General features: G+C 43.9%; 1 protein-coding gene across 1 annotated transcript in view; it reads left to right on the plus strand.

Annotated features, from left to right (window-relative positions):
• The window catches only part of Cdh13 (cadherin 13), a 954,417-nt gene that overhangs the window by 603,274 nt on the left and 335,648 nt on the right, over positions 1–15,495 (plus strand). Inside the window, exon 6 of the mRNA XM_036188640.1 lies at positions 12,897–13,041. Within this exon, the coding sequence (XP_036044533.1) occupies positions 12,897–13,041 (145 nt within the window). The remainder of the gene's footprint in view (positions 1–12,896; positions 13,042–15,495) is intronic.

The raw sequence follows: 15,495 nt of genomic DNA on the forward strand, positions 1-15,495 counted from the left end.
ATTTATTCTTTGAAAAATTCATATGAGTATACAATGTGCTTTAATCTTATCTACCACTTCCAAATCCCTCAGCCCATCTCCCTCCTAATTTCATGTATTATTATTATTATTATTATTATTATTATTATTATTATTAGTCCCCTGAGTAAAATAAGTGCTGACTATCTATATGTAAATGGGTGTGGGGTGACCGTCTGGGTCATGAGCACCTACCAGCAGCCACATCCCCATAGAAAAGTGACTCTCCCTCCCTCAGCCGCCACTATTGACTCTTTAGTTTGACTCTGAAGTGAATGTGCTCCCATAATAGAAAATCTAGAAGGAAGAGAGGAGCAAAGAAAAGTGGCGTACAGTAAAAAGGGTCACTGTAACGCCATCTTAATATAGTCTTTGCAGCACAATGCCTAGTCTCCAAAAACTGCATCTTTTCATATGCCCTATTTTTCAGTCATAATTTGCTTCTTATATAAAATAGTCCACTTGCATTATTAATGTTAATTCCATGCCAGAAATACACTTTATTTTCTCTGAAGTGTTTCTGCAATGGAATGTTCTACTTTTACTGATTCCAAAATTCTTTCAGGAGTCTCCACTTAGAGCATGGAGAGTTTATACTTTTCCTATTTTTACACAGGCTGAAAATGAGTGTGTTATGGTGTTCTCTGTCTGTGTATTGTGTGTCTGTCACTCTGTGTGTGTCTCTGTGTGTGTTTGTGTGTCTGAGCCTGTCTGCACCTCTCTCTCTCTCTCTCTCTCTCTCTCTCTCTCTCTCTCTCTCTCTCTCTCTCTCTCTCTCTCTCTCTCTCTCTGTCTCACATACACACACACACACACACACACACACACACACACACACACACACACAGGTGTGTATGTGTGAGTACACTCACCCTTGCCACACACAGCAGGCTTCATTTTTAAAAATATTTATTATTATATATACAGAGTTCTGCCTGCACACACAGAAGAGGGCACCAGATCTCATTACAGATGGTTGTGAGCCACCATGTGGTTGCTGGGAATTGAGCTCAGGACCTTTGGAAGAACAGCCAGTGCTCTTAACCTCTGAGCCATCTCTCCAGCCTGCCCAACCTCCCCCCCAGGCTTCATTCTACAAGTAAAATCCTCCTATCTGTGCTGGATTTTGACAAGTTACATTTCAGAAAGATGTCTGAATTTTTCATTACTTTTATTACATTTATTTGTTTTTGTGTATTTGTGCACATGTGTACACATGCCATGCCATGTATGTGGAGATCATAGGATACCCCCTAATCTGGGTATCATACTCAAGCCATAGGCTCGGGGACAAACTCCTTTACCTGCTGAGACATCACTACAGCCCAGAAAGATATTTCACCACCAGCAGTAATGGATGAGAATTTGTTTTCTCCTGAGTTTGCCAAGTAGACTACTGGCTTTTTCTGATTATTTTGGCCATTTTGAAAGCAAAATAAAACTCATTTCATTTTTATGTTTTTTTTGTCTTTTTGTTTTGCTGTTTGGCTAATAGTTATTCTTTCCTTATTGATTTTTTTTAACTAGCTTTTTGTAAATTCAAAATAAAACAGGGTTTATGTGGCACAAACATCCTCAGTCGTCTCCTCAGCCTTCCGTTTGCTTTATCTCGGTATTTTAGCTTATAAAAACTTTCATCCAAGTACCTTAATCTATCAATAATTCACAGAGTAAATTATGGTTATGGTTATAACTCGGAAAGGTCTTCTTTGCTCTGTCTCATAAATATTCAGTGGCTCTTTACCCTCTCGGTACCTTAATCTACCCAGAATTCATTAAATTATGTTCTAAATCTTTATACACTAGCCTTCATTTTTGGTAAGCATGAAGCCTGATAAATTTTATCCTTAACAAATTGACTTTAAAAGTGTAAACTTTCGAGTACTAAGAACTGGAGAGATAGCTTGCTGCCCTTGCAGAAGACTGGGTTCAGTCCTCAGCACCTATGCTAGGTGCCTCCCAACCACCTGTAACTCCAGCTCCAGGGCCTTCGACGCCCTCTTACAGCTTCTGCAGGAGTTGAACTCATGTGCACAGACACACGCACATACACATTTTTTTTAATCTTTAAAATAAAACACAACTTTCACTTCTATTATTCTACATTTTGCTTAGGATTTGAGAAAAATACAAATAAAAATTAAATCCCTCCAATGGTTTCCCCATGGCTTTGCTTTCCAAAGTATTGTATTTCTTGTCTTTGCACAAAAATCTCCTTAACCCTTGTACACAGTTTTAATGGGCCTGGCATTGTTCCATCATCCCTGATTTATGTAAATTCTACTCAAGCCAATTAAAATTTCCAGCCTGTGTCCCCTCTGGAGGTACAGGGTATTTACTGTGACTTTACCTCACTGCTTAAATAAAATTATTTTGAATATCTGCATTGACTTCTGCATAATTAAAGTTACTTCAAAAATTAAATGGAAAAGAATGCCCTCAAAGTCCAGTATGGTTGTGAGCATGCATATACATAAGGAAAAGGTGTTTTCATTGTAGCCAAAAAAAAGAAGACACTTTGAGACTAGAATTTTCCATCAACATTAGAACCACCAGAGCTCTGAACAGGGAGCCTCTCCAATGCTTCCAGTGATAGGATCGAGATCTTTAATTAATAACATAACAAGTGTGAAATTTCCACCTCTTTTTTGTAGGTGAACTGTGAGACTCATATCCTCCAGGGGAGACAGACTTATACACCATCACCTAAACGAAAGCAGAGGAAGATTACAAAAGCTGACTCAAAGTGCTTGTCCCTGGGGAGTCTCCAGCAGCTCTCTGTAATGGCATTTAACTTGGACTCATAGATGCAACTAAGAAAAGTATCGTGAAATGTAACCTATGGGTGTCAAATAGGAGAGAATTTCGAGAGGGCAAGGAGTGATACATAGAACTCAACAGACAATGCCACATCCCTGTTTGCTGGTATCTGAACAAAGATCTATGGGAAATGAATGATTCCCTAGAAGGGGCTATGTGGAGATGACTGAGCTCCCCCTTTTAGTCTGAGGAGCCCCCACCCCCAACCCCACCCCACAGACACAGAGACACAGCAGCCCGGAACTGCTTATTGGAGCTCATTGGCTGCCACAGGGATCTTGACCTCATGTGTGACCTTGGTTTGTGCTACTGAAGCCTGGCAGGTACACACCAAGGTCACTTCCCCTTGAAAGACAGACCTGTGTCTGGAATTCCTTCTGTGCCTGGCACTGTGCTACATTCATGTGTCCCTCTCTTCCTTTAATAATAGCACACAGAGAGGTCCTCTAAACACCATTTGTTCTGTGTACAAACTGAGACCCAGGGAACCAGCTGCTTAGTCAAGTAAGAGAACTATGTGGTCCAGTTTACCTAAAATGGCTCTGGGCAGTGCCTGTTGTTTGGGCATAATTATTCATAGTATCTACTTTCATCCTAAAACATATTCTGGTTTGAACAATAAATTATGTGGACATTGCATTAATTTCCTATTGCTGCCGTAACAGATTACCCCCCAAACGCAGGGACTCAGAACAGTGCACATTTATTATCATGCTGTTTTGTGGGTCCAGCAATGCACATGGCTATGCCAAGGGCACATCGCAGTGTCTACAGAACTATATGCACATATGTGAGCTCCAGGAAAGAATCCTTGTCTTCACCCTTTTGAGTTTCAGGAGGCTGCCCACATTCACTGGGTCATGGCCATGTCCAAACCCACCAATGGCAGGTCAAGTCCCTATCCCACTCCATCACTGTGACCTTCTAGTCTCCTTCCTTCTTGGGCACCCTGAGATTACATAGGATCCAGACTCATCCAGGCAAAACTCTATTTTAAGATGAGCTGACCTACCATCTCCATGTAACCTGACATATCTCTAGGTCCCAGAGATTAGGAAATGTCAGTTTTTACAAGGGGTTGAGAGAGAAACAGAGTCGAGATCAGAAACCCCTTTCTTAGTACAGGTCATCTGTATAAATGTCCTGGTGGGAAGAAAGCTGAGGGTTGGCGAGAGACTGAGAATTAGGGATGAAATTCAGTGGAGAGTGTCCCTTGGGGCTTGGTTTGTTCAAAACGATTGATTGATTAAGAACTATGAAATACTCTGTCTTCAAGCTGTTAGTGGTCAAATGAGACAAGGAGCCTATGGTCTAGATAGATAGATAGATAGATAGATAGATACATACATACATACATACATACATACATACATACATATATATATACATACATAATACATGATTAGTAGATGATAGATAGATAGATATAGACAGATAGATAAATAGATGATAGCTAGATAGATAATACATAGATATATAGATGATAGACAAATGATAGATAGATGTAAATAAATATTTGTATTATGTGCAGTTATATATACATATATGCATACATAAATATATATATCAGTGTATATGTGTGTGTTCTGCACACATACACACATATGTGTGTGCAGAATACCTCTTTTTTTACAGAGGAGTCTACAATAAATAACTTGATGTCAGTGTGACATGAGATGTGAAACACCATGTACAAATGGTGGGCACCAGTACAAAAAGCAGGACCAATTTAAGTGTCGTGTTTACAAACTAAATTAGGGTTAGTCTGACCATTTTCTTGCTTATCACAGTAAACACTGAATCTTTTGTAGAAAATGTCATTCCTTAAGTCTCTGATTAGCCCTTCACCTCCAGGGATCATCTCATAAATAAACAACACAGCATATTTAAAACAAATCTCTGTGGGTTTATATCCAAGGGAGCTTTATGGATTTTTTTCTTTTCTTATGTAAGATCTGAATAACTGCAAGGTTTTAGGGACAAACTTCTAAGCTCCATTTTGAGGTAAAAATGTGGAGATGAGATGCCCCCAGCATGAGCCTGGGGTTTACACCCCACATCTGCACCATTGCATCAGTGGCTCACGCCTTTCCTTCTCCTGGGGGCAAATCTAAAGTCTTCTTTTTCCAAATAGATGTGTTTAATTATTGTTATTTATGCGTAGATGTGCATACATGTGGGTAACTTTAGGGAGAAGAAAAAGGTGTCAAATTCCCAGGAGCTAGAGTTACTAGGTGATTGTGAGTTGGCTGACATGGATACTCAGAACTGAACTGGGGTCTTCTGTAACAGCAGAATGTGCTCTTAACCTCTGAGCCATCTCTGTAGCACTAAGATCAAGGTTTTATGTGGCAACATACATATACAGAGGGAGAGTGAAGGGGAGGGAGGGAGGGAGGGAGAGAGAGAGAGAGAGAGAGAGAGAGAGAGAGAGAGAGAGAGAGAGAGAGAGAGAGACGCCAGACCTTATATCTGTGTTCATCTGTGATGAACCTTCAGGGATTCTATTGTGGTCCTTGCTTTGTTAGCATGCTGTGCTACAAAAGATTTCTGGAAGGCAAAGAATGGAGCCGCTTTTGTTATGATTTTTAAGTTAGTAGAAGTTCCTAAAGATGCAGTCCACAGATGGTATCAACCTTGGCATCCCAGTCTGAAAATGTGCCACAAGGAGGAAATACAGATAGAAAACACTCACTGGGGTGATGGTGTCCTATCTTCACAGGGGAAACTGAGTTTCACTGTGTTAGTGCTACAACCAGTATAGGATCTTCATTTATTGTGACTGAAAACAAGCCGCCTTTGTTCACAATCCACTGATGCCCGGGCATGTACTACAGCATCTCAAAAAAAAAAAAAAAAAAAAGGAAAGAAAGTCATTAGATTCTGTGTTTGCTTTATTTGAATACTCTGCCCAAAGCAAATCAGAATCATCAGAGTTGAGAAAAGGTCACTGTCATGCTCCCTGGGATGTTTCTCTTCAAAATGACTCACCAGGGCATTGACTGCACATGGTGCTGTGCCCCTGACTCCATTGATCCAAGCTTCTCTCTTCTGGGACAGGAGTCATCCCATGCTACAAAAGACACTGTCTTTTAAGAGCCAGCTCTCCATCTTGGCCTTTACTCAAAGGAAAAAAAAAAAGCACTGTAGAAGGTTTTGTTCTTCATCATTTCATCCCATTGTGTAAGAGCACAATGTCAGATTTCATGTCTTTCATGACGGGAGATGAGAAGATGAGCCAAGTGCAGGGCACTTATGTTAATAGTTTGTTGTGGTGCCGGAAGCCAGCACATTGTGCGTGCTTTGTAATTTGGTTCATTATGCTTTTGCTTTTGGTCTTGTTTGTAAGGAAGTCTTGTTAATGAATCATATGGACAGCATCTCAGTCATTACAGGGCATTAATTAGTTTAAAGAGTTGTTGGTTTGCATATTGAGGCTTTACTGGTTCATATCTCTAGTAGATAACATCCCCTAGACTTGCTTTCCCCAAGGTGAAAGGACATACAGGGCTGGGTACTGGAAAGATGTGACCTTCTTTACTCTATCCTAGTGGCCTTCCCCAGTCCTCTCCTCCTACTCTCAGAGGCTATACCTCACAACCCAGTAAGCATGCACCCTACCCTCTGAAGCAGGATGTGTGAATACGGTGTCTTCACAACCCTGTGCCCACCTGTGCAACCTCTCTGAAATAGAGCATGGATCACACAGTATCTGTCTATCTCACCATAATGCACATGTGCTCCAAAAAGTTCAAGGGTGATTTACATCCCTTGTGCCCCTCACGTTGTGTATCCACAAAGGTCATTTGATATTTATAACTTCAGTTTTGTTTTCTTTATAGAAAATCCTGTGAGTCTATGGCTGGGCAAACAGGTCAGTCCAGCAGGTGCCTGTCTTGGAAGCATGGGGAGGACCTGAGCTTGTTTCTGTTTGCTGCTGTCATTTTGTTTTGTTTTTAGACAGGATCTCACTATGTAGCCCTGAGTAGCCTTGAACTCACTCTGTAGACCAGGCTGGCACTGAACTCACAGAGATCTGCCTGCCTCTGCCTCACAGAACTGGTTTAAAGGCATGTGCTACTACACCCAGCAGGACCTGAACTTGATCTCCCAGGGCTCACATAGAAAAGCTGGGCTCTGGTAATATGTCTATAATCCCATGGCTAGGGAGGCAGAGACAGAACCTGGGACTCTCTGGCTAGACGGCTGAGCTGAATGGGTGAGGCGGAGGCCAGTGAGGGACCTTATTTCAAAAAAGAAGATAAGGAGCTCAAAAAGAACAATATCCTAGACTAAAATTTATCTGTTCTTGTACACGCTGAGAGGTGGGGAATGGAGTTGGATTGCTATGGTGGTAACATATCCAGCCTGTGTTCTGTGGGCTGTCTTGTGGGCTATGTAATACAGAGAGGATCATTGTACATGTTGGTAGGTACTCTTGTGTCTGGTAGTGAGGTTATGCACACTTACTCTGCTCCCAAATCCATGGAAAACTTTGCCTCACATGCTACAAGGTTATAAAATAGCAGTCAATGTCATATAAAAAAAAAATCACATGAAGCAAATGACAATAATTATTAGAGCTATCCAAGCCAAAAATTTGAGGCAGGCTGTGACAGCACCTCAAATGGACATGAGCAGAGAGAGGGAACCGTGGCTTTTGGAGTCAGCCCTAAGTTTGGATGCTGCCTAATCAATCACAAACCAGCCTTGGGACTGTGGACGGTGACTTCAATTTCTTTGCCTCAATCAGTATTTCTCCAAGTTGCTTTGAAGCAGATGTATAAGAAGCCTGAACATAGGCTGAACACCAAATAAATGTTAATTCCCTTCTTTTCAAAGGTAAGCTGTCAGTTTAACAAGCTTTGATATTGTTTACCACCGGGGCTTGTGCTCGTCAATTAAGACCGTGTAGAGTCAACTGGCCCCAGGCCTGTGGACTCAGACTGACTGTCAACCTCCTGTGCCAGAGTTGGGAAAAAAGGACAGATGGCCAAAGCTCAGGCCAGCACTTCAGACTCCCGTCTCTTAAAGAGAATCCACCTCTTGAGAAGAGGGCTTTATGCACACAGTTCTATGCGAGGCCTCAGATCTGGGCACTCACTGACCAAGCACATCCACTGTACCCCTGTGCTTGGGAACCTGTCAAGGCCGACATGGAGAGGCATACATGCAGGGAGATTCTGTGCTGTGTAAAGGGTTAACCGTGAGAGGCCAAAGCGGGAGTGCCCTGGCTAGTCTGTAAGAATTGAAGGATAGTCCTGGGGTCTGTGCTGGGAAGGGAGGGATGGGCAAGAAACTGGGAAGCCCAGCTTGGGAGGAGGGTTTTGGCCTTGCCTGATGTCTGCCCTGGGGAGGAGGAGATAAAAGGGATGGTGTAGTTGGTTGGTAAGGAACAAGAGGACTTCCTTGTGATGTGGAAGGAGTTTGTGGGAGTGGGCTGGGGTGAAGCTGCTGATTTGACTTATCAAAGTAAAATCAGATGTGTCTCAAGAGATGATTCAGTCACAAAGCATGAGGATTTGAGCTTACCTCCAGAGCACCCATATAAAATGCCAAGCATGGCAACATGTGCTAGGGACGGAGGCAGAGACAGGAGGATTCTCTGGGTCACTAGCCTGCTAGTCTAGCCATATTGGTGATCCGTAGGTTCAGTCTGAGAATCTATCTCAAAGCTAAGATGGAGAGGCTGGAGAGATGGCTCAGTGATTAACAGTATATGTTGCTCTTACAGCGGCCCTGGGTACACACACACACACACACACACACACACACACACACACACGCATGCACACACGCACGCACGCACTTGCTATTTATCTGAGGAGTGATAAGAAAATGTTGGAAGGTGACCATCATGGGATGAACTAGAGATGTGACGGACATTGTGAAGAGGTCAGAGCAGACAGAGCAGTCGTGATGGTTAGCCCCAAAGTGCCCTCTCCAGTGGCCCTGGTGAGAGAGGCAGAGCCAGCTTCAGGGGGTAGTGGCAGGGATGGAGACAGGGATAGATTCAGGAGCAGTGTGGGCAAAAACCTGGTGGGGTGGCTGGGGACAGAAGTTTTGGTGGAGGGTGTCTCTTGAATGTCTGCCTTGGCCCCTGGCTGATGCTTCCTCTTACTATAACCACACATGCCTCAAGATGATGAACCGGTGACAGCCTCTAGTATGCCTTTGAGGGTCTCAGGATCATCTCCCCTGCCTGCTAAGACTGGATTAAATGGCTTTACACACAAAACACACCATGTCTCAAACAGGCTGGAATCACACCCTTTAAAATAGAATTAAGATATGGGTGATCACCAGTCACTCATGCCTGTAATCCCTCTCAGGAGGATCCTTGAGCTTGAGGCCAGCCTGAGCTACATAGCGAGTTCCAGGCCAGCCTGCAGTATAGAGTAAAACTTTGTCAAAAAAAATAATAATAATCAAGCAAATAAAAGCTTTGGGTGAAAATCCAGAGCCATCCTCTGTAGCTAGAGTTTTCCTGCCTGGCCCAGTCAGGACAAATCTCTTACCCGCCAGTCCCACAGTCGCTCAGACCCAAACAAGAAAGCACACAGAGACTTACATTGTTTAGAAACTGTATAGCTGTGGCAGGCTGTTTGTTATCTACTTCTTCTCTCTTAAATTAACCCATTTCTGTTAGTCTATACTTTGCCACATGGCTCGTGGCTTACCAGTGTCTTTACATGTTGCTTTTCATGGCGGCGGCTGGCGGTGTCTCTCCCCAGCCTTCTACTTCCCAGAATTCTTTTCTCTCTTGTCCCGCCTATACTTCCTGCCTGGCCACTGGCCAATCAGAACTTTATTTACACAGAGTGATATCCACAGCAATCCTCCTATCAGAGACCCCCATGTGTCACTCTGGAGTCTTCAGAGCAATCTGTGGTGTTATGGGAAGCCCTTGCCAATCACAGATGCTGAGGTCTAGAAGGGACAGGCCCTGCTCAGAGTCTGGGTCCCACTCACCTGAAGGTTGAGTAGCAGGTCACCTGCTCCCATGTGCAGGGCTCTCTCCTCTTCTCTGTGGGGTTGTACCTCAGCTCTACCATAGCTATCAAAGCCAATAATGTACAGGCTCTGCTTTCCAGGGAGCATGTGGGACCCACATGCCATGGAGCTGGGTGCCATGCAGTGTAGAGGTTTCCTAGTGAGATTTGAGCTTGCTTTACACAGCAGGGCTGCATAAGGGGATGGATTGAACACATGTGTAGTTACCATGTGTTTGGAAGGGTCTGCACTTGGCTGTGCTAGGGGGAGGTAGAAGAGATAGAAGGGACCGGTGGGTTTTGACCCAGGCCCTCCCGAGACTATCCTGTGTTTCTGTCTCTCTCCCTCTATATTTCTATCTAAGTATTTCTCACTTCTCCCTGCTCAAGAGTATTCTGGGGAGAAGAGTGGAGGGAAATGTGAAATCAATTTTCAGCAAGTTCCTCAAAGTATGAAGGCTTCAGTGAAGCTGCAGGGTGTTACATGGGCACACACTGGTAGAAGATCTTGTCTTCATTACCCCTTCGATATTTAGTTAATTTTCAGCCACTGTTTATTCAGAAATCTTTTAGTGATGTTCAGGTTTTCATGAGTCTCAGGAATCATGAGACCCTGGGTTTTAGTAGTTATGAGACTATGTTTTCATGAGTCTCAGGAGTTAAGCCTGTGTGAGGTCTCTCCACGGTTTAAGAAGCTGGGGTGTGTGTCACACTTCACCATTCTGGGGCAAGTTAACCACTGAGAGCACTGCTCAAATCTGCCCTGAAACCGGCCATTAAATGCTACTGGCATCATTCCCTGTGAGCAGCCAGTTTGTGGCTTCCCACCGTTGGCCATCTGTCCATTCTTCTCCCAGTGGGCTCTGCAATGCAGCTTTACACTTCAAACATGATGGGTGGGGGTGGGGGCTCATGCCTCTGTGTGTACCTATCTTGCTTTGTTTTTGAGCCTTGAACACAACCACTAGAATCCGTCCTGTGATTCACAGGAAACAAATACATTGTTTCAGATTTTCGAAGGGAGGGTTTGTGTGCATGAGGCATCTCACTCCGGAGGGGAGAAGGAAGGCAATAGCATCCCTCAGCATTGATTTTCTGACACTGACAGCCCCTCTGGAGTGTGAGGGTGGTGTCCTTCAGAAAGGCTGTATTTGCTCGTTGTGATCTGGCCCTAACATGAGAACAGCAAGTGAAACTCACAAGGATGTCAGATTTTGTGTGGGAGTATGTTCATGAGTGTGTCCCACACGTGTGTATAGGTACATGTGGTGGCCTGATACATGTATCAATTTTCTGATACAAGGTGTGATCCTTGGTCTTAATAGTCAACTTGACACAATTTAGAATTACTGGGTTGGGGATTTAGCTCAGTGGTAGAGCGCTTGCCTAGCAAGCACAAGGGCCTGGGTTTGATCCTCAGCTCTGGAAAAAAGAAAAAGAAAAAGAAAAAGAAAAGAATTACCTGGGAAGAGAGTCTCACTGAACCTGGTATTCACTGATTTGGCTACACTGACAGTCCAGCAAACCCAGGAATCTTCCTGTCTTTGCCTTCTCATTGCTGGTGTTACAGGCACATGGTGCTGTGCCCTGATTGAATGTGGTTCTGGGGATCTGGATTCAGGTGCCCCTGTTACTAACTGAACCATGTCTCCCCAGCCCCAGCTTTAAAACAGTATCTTTTTTCTCTATTGTATCTCAGCTGAGTGCAATGCTAGCAGGCTTTGTCCATTTGAATTTTTCTTAACTAAGGTGTTTTCTGCCCAAGAAATCAAATGTGTGTGGGAGCATGTGTGCAAGTGTATGTGCATGTTAGTGCCTCTGTGTGTGTGTGTGTGTGTGTGTGTGTGTGTGTGTGTGTGTTGACAGAGAGGATTTGATACTGCTGAAGAAAAACAGAAAAAAAATAAAAGATCCCGGGGTTGGGGATTTAGCTCAGTGTAGAGTGCTTACCTAGTAAGCACAAGGCCCTGGGTTCGGTCCTCAGCTCTGGCAATAAATAAATAAATAAATAAATAAATAAATAAATAAATAAGTTAGTTAGTAAGCAAATAAATAAATAAATAAATAAATAAATAAATAAATAAATGATCCCTTTACCCATGTAGACTGGGTCTCACCTGACGTCCACATCTGCACATCTCCTAGGTATGATCATAATATTATCTTGTCAGCTTCACTGAGTGGAGAGAGGACTCAAATTAAGAAACCAAGGAATTGAGAACCTTGGTAAAGGGACTCCATGCTGTGGTGTCCTCTGACCAGAGTGCACGGTTGTTCCCTTTGAGGGATGAGTAGTTGTATTAAAAAAACAAACAAACAAAAATCTACTGCTATTGCCGAAAGAAACCAAGGCCCAGCTAAGCTCAGCTAATGGAACTTGTGGCAACAGCAATGCCCTGGGAATGCCGTGGTATGCTCTGCTTCCAGACCAGCCACATTGCTGAGTTCCATGCTACCTTCTTGGCTGAGATCTGGAAGGACTTTCCTTTGGAAGCTATTCCTGGATCTGTGAAGTCCCTGGCTGTTTAAGGGTGGGCAGGAATCCTGAGGTCCCAGCAGGGCCCTGCACACACCAGCCCTCTTACCTGAGGGGTGCCTCTAGATGCGTATTGAGCTGAGTGTCTCCTCAGCATGACGGCAGGCAAACGCTGTGGGTTCCCTCAGTTCACGATGCTTCCTCTATTGTTTCTATTAGCGTAATGTTCCTTTTAAGGATAATGATGTTGGAAAAACAAACAGTGTAAGCACATTCTCCCAACCATGGTGAATTGCAGTAGTGTGTGTGGGGGTGTGTGTCTGTCTGTCTGTCTGTCTGAGTGTCTGTGTGTTTATATTTCTCTGCATATTTGATTATTTAATTGTGAATTTTCCAAGGGGAAATGCAACACATGGTGATCTTTACCTTTTATTGTAAACTATTTAGTTTCTATTCTCATCCTGGAAACCAGAGTTTGAATATCACCAAAGGCTCATAAAATGATTGATACAACATACTCTCCCTGGGGAACCTTGCTTTGATTTTTAAAATAATGGTTTCTTTCCCTCCCAATCTCTTTGCTCGTACAGCTGTTTGTAGAGACCACGGACGTCAGTGGCAAAACTCTGGAGGGGCCGGTGCCCTTGGAAGTCATCGTGATCGATCAGAACGACAATAGACCCATCTTTCGGGAAGGCCCTTACATTGGCCACGTCATGGAAGGGTCCCCCACAGGTAAGTCACACTGGCTGGCCATCAGCATGGTGGCCCTGAAAGTGGCGATTCTGACCAGTTGATGTGAAATAACATTAATGTTTCTCTGGATTCCAGCAAGGGCTGGAAGCATCAGACTTAGAGCATAATTGGGGGACTGTAAACTATGAAAATATATTCCCTTGTCTGCAGGGGTGATGCTCCATCTAGGACTCTGATGCCTGGTTAGTGTTGGGCACTGTGTGAACATTTCACTCACAATGCAAGGGCTGAAGGCATAACTGTGCACCCCGTGGAGTTTTGATGAGAATAACTGTCCTCCACACAAATTGCTCTGTGAATTCTTTTCATAATTGCCTTTCAAGAAGAACAATGTTGGGGTGACAGCCTGGACCTTTTTCCTTTTCCTTAGAAGATTCTTGGAGAGACACCTTTTGTCTTCAGTCAAAGGGCTGAAGGCAGGGCATTCCTCTCTCTCTTTGGAAATACATGTAGCTACTTTTATGAAAATGACTCTAGAATGCCTCAGGACCTTGCTATCTTTCACCATGTTTAACTTCTCTGGGAAAGACTTAGAATTTAGAGCCCCCTTTTTAGGGGCCTAGAACATCCTAATTAGAGTATCCAGCATCCAGCAGAAAAAGTCACTTGTGAGCATAAGGCTGTGAAGGTCATGAACAAAATAGAAAGCAATCCCTGTTAGAGGCAACTTTGATTTTAAGCTTTAAGATCCATTTGGGTGAAAAAGCCCCATATTAAGGGTGTCCCTGTCACTGGTTCTGAGTCTTTGACTAAACAATGAGCAAAACAGTCATTCAGCAAGCCATAGAGGAGACGGGGGCCAGCTTGGGCTGCTTCTCTCCCTTTGTTGAATTGATGGGATGTATCAATGACATGTAGATACTGGAGACTTTGGAAATGTTGCCATGGTAACCTCCCCAGACTACCAGGTGAATAATCATATGCAAGATGCCTCAAACCTCCCTTTAGCTTCACAAGCTTAGTCTCTGTGCTCTCCATCACTTCCCCCAAAAGGGCAGGAGCAGACATCTCCCCTCCCAGATTTGAATGTGCTCTTATATAAATAATGGCACATTTACGTGAGTTCCCCAAAGATGTTATGGGGGAGAGATGGAGGGAGAGAAGTGGTAACAGGCCTGGGGAGGTGTAGCCTGTGCAGGGGAAGGTAAGTCAGACCACGTCTGGGCAGATCAGCCTCATGGCACCTCTCCAGGGGTTGTTTTTGATGGAGAGGGGACTTCTGATGAGAGAGACCCTGAACTTTGATTGTGATGTTTACAGAAATGTACTTAAAGGAGCTGAGGGACAGAACAGGTCAGCAAGATAGATGGAAAAAGCTATTGAAGAGTGCAGAGTGTGAGCAGAGCAAAGAATGATTCCTTCTTCCTGTGTGTGGTCCCCAGACCCTGAGTGTGAGCGGCTGGAATGTGGATGGGATGAATACAACGTGATCCCAGCATTGAAGTCCATGGTGCCTCGGGGTTGGGGGTGGGGGCTGTGAGCATGCCCCAGTCTCTGTGTAGTACGTGTATGTGATGAGATGAGGGCCAATTTTCCTCCCACAGCCATGTCCTTCTGCAAAGTTTAGGAGCATTTCAGGTGCTATTGCTTTGTATACTTGTCATATTTTCAAGGAAAAATTGAATCCTTTATGCACGTTGAATTTCTTAATGCACAAAGCTATTCGGTTAGGGCAGACACATCTCCAGGAAATATAAACCAGCTCACACTTCTCTTTGTGATTGATATTATCTAATAAAATGTGTAGGATTTGGACGGCTATGTGGAATGGATGCCTCTGTGCGTGCAGAATGGTGCTGGTCATTGTCTTCTCTTTTTTTCAGCAGCCTCTAGGTTTAGCTCTAGAGCAGTCATGGAAGGAACTGGTCAGATTTGGTGTCAAGAAAGTAGATACAAGGCAGTAGTGGAGACATTCTTAGTGCACAACTGCCTAGACTCCATTAGCACCCTGTGAAAACTTACAGGGAGGTCAGTCTCAGGGCTTTGAGATGGTGGATGGTCTTCCACCCTCCTCTAACCCTCTTCCCCAACTGAGGACCTTTTCAAGTTATACCATGTATTCTCTGTTACCTGACTACTTATGCAAGTGATTGCCTCTCTTGTGTTTACCATTCCCTGATCCTTTTGTTGGGTCTTTCTCAATTATTTTTTTGAGGCAGAGTCTCTCACTGAGTCTGGAGATGGCAGTTTCTGCTATGCTCATTGATTAGTAAGTCCTGGAATCCCTCTGCCAACACTTCCTCAATACTGGGATTACAGACAGACATTACCATGCCCAGATTTTCACATGCGTGCTGGAGATGGAACACAGGTCTTCACACTGTGTCAAGCACTTTACTAATGGAGCCATTGCCCTAGTCCCTGTCCATGTATTTTCAGTTGTCCCATAAATGTGGCTATATAAACAGCCACTGGACTCCCCCATCATTGGAC

This window comes from Onychomys torridus, chromosome 5, assembly GCF_903995425.1.
Source record: "Onychomys torridus chromosome 5, mOncTor1.1, whole genome shotgun sequence".
Taxonomy (NCBI): Eukaryota; Metazoa; Chordata; class Mammalia; order Rodentia; family Cricetidae; genus Onychomys; species Onychomys torridus.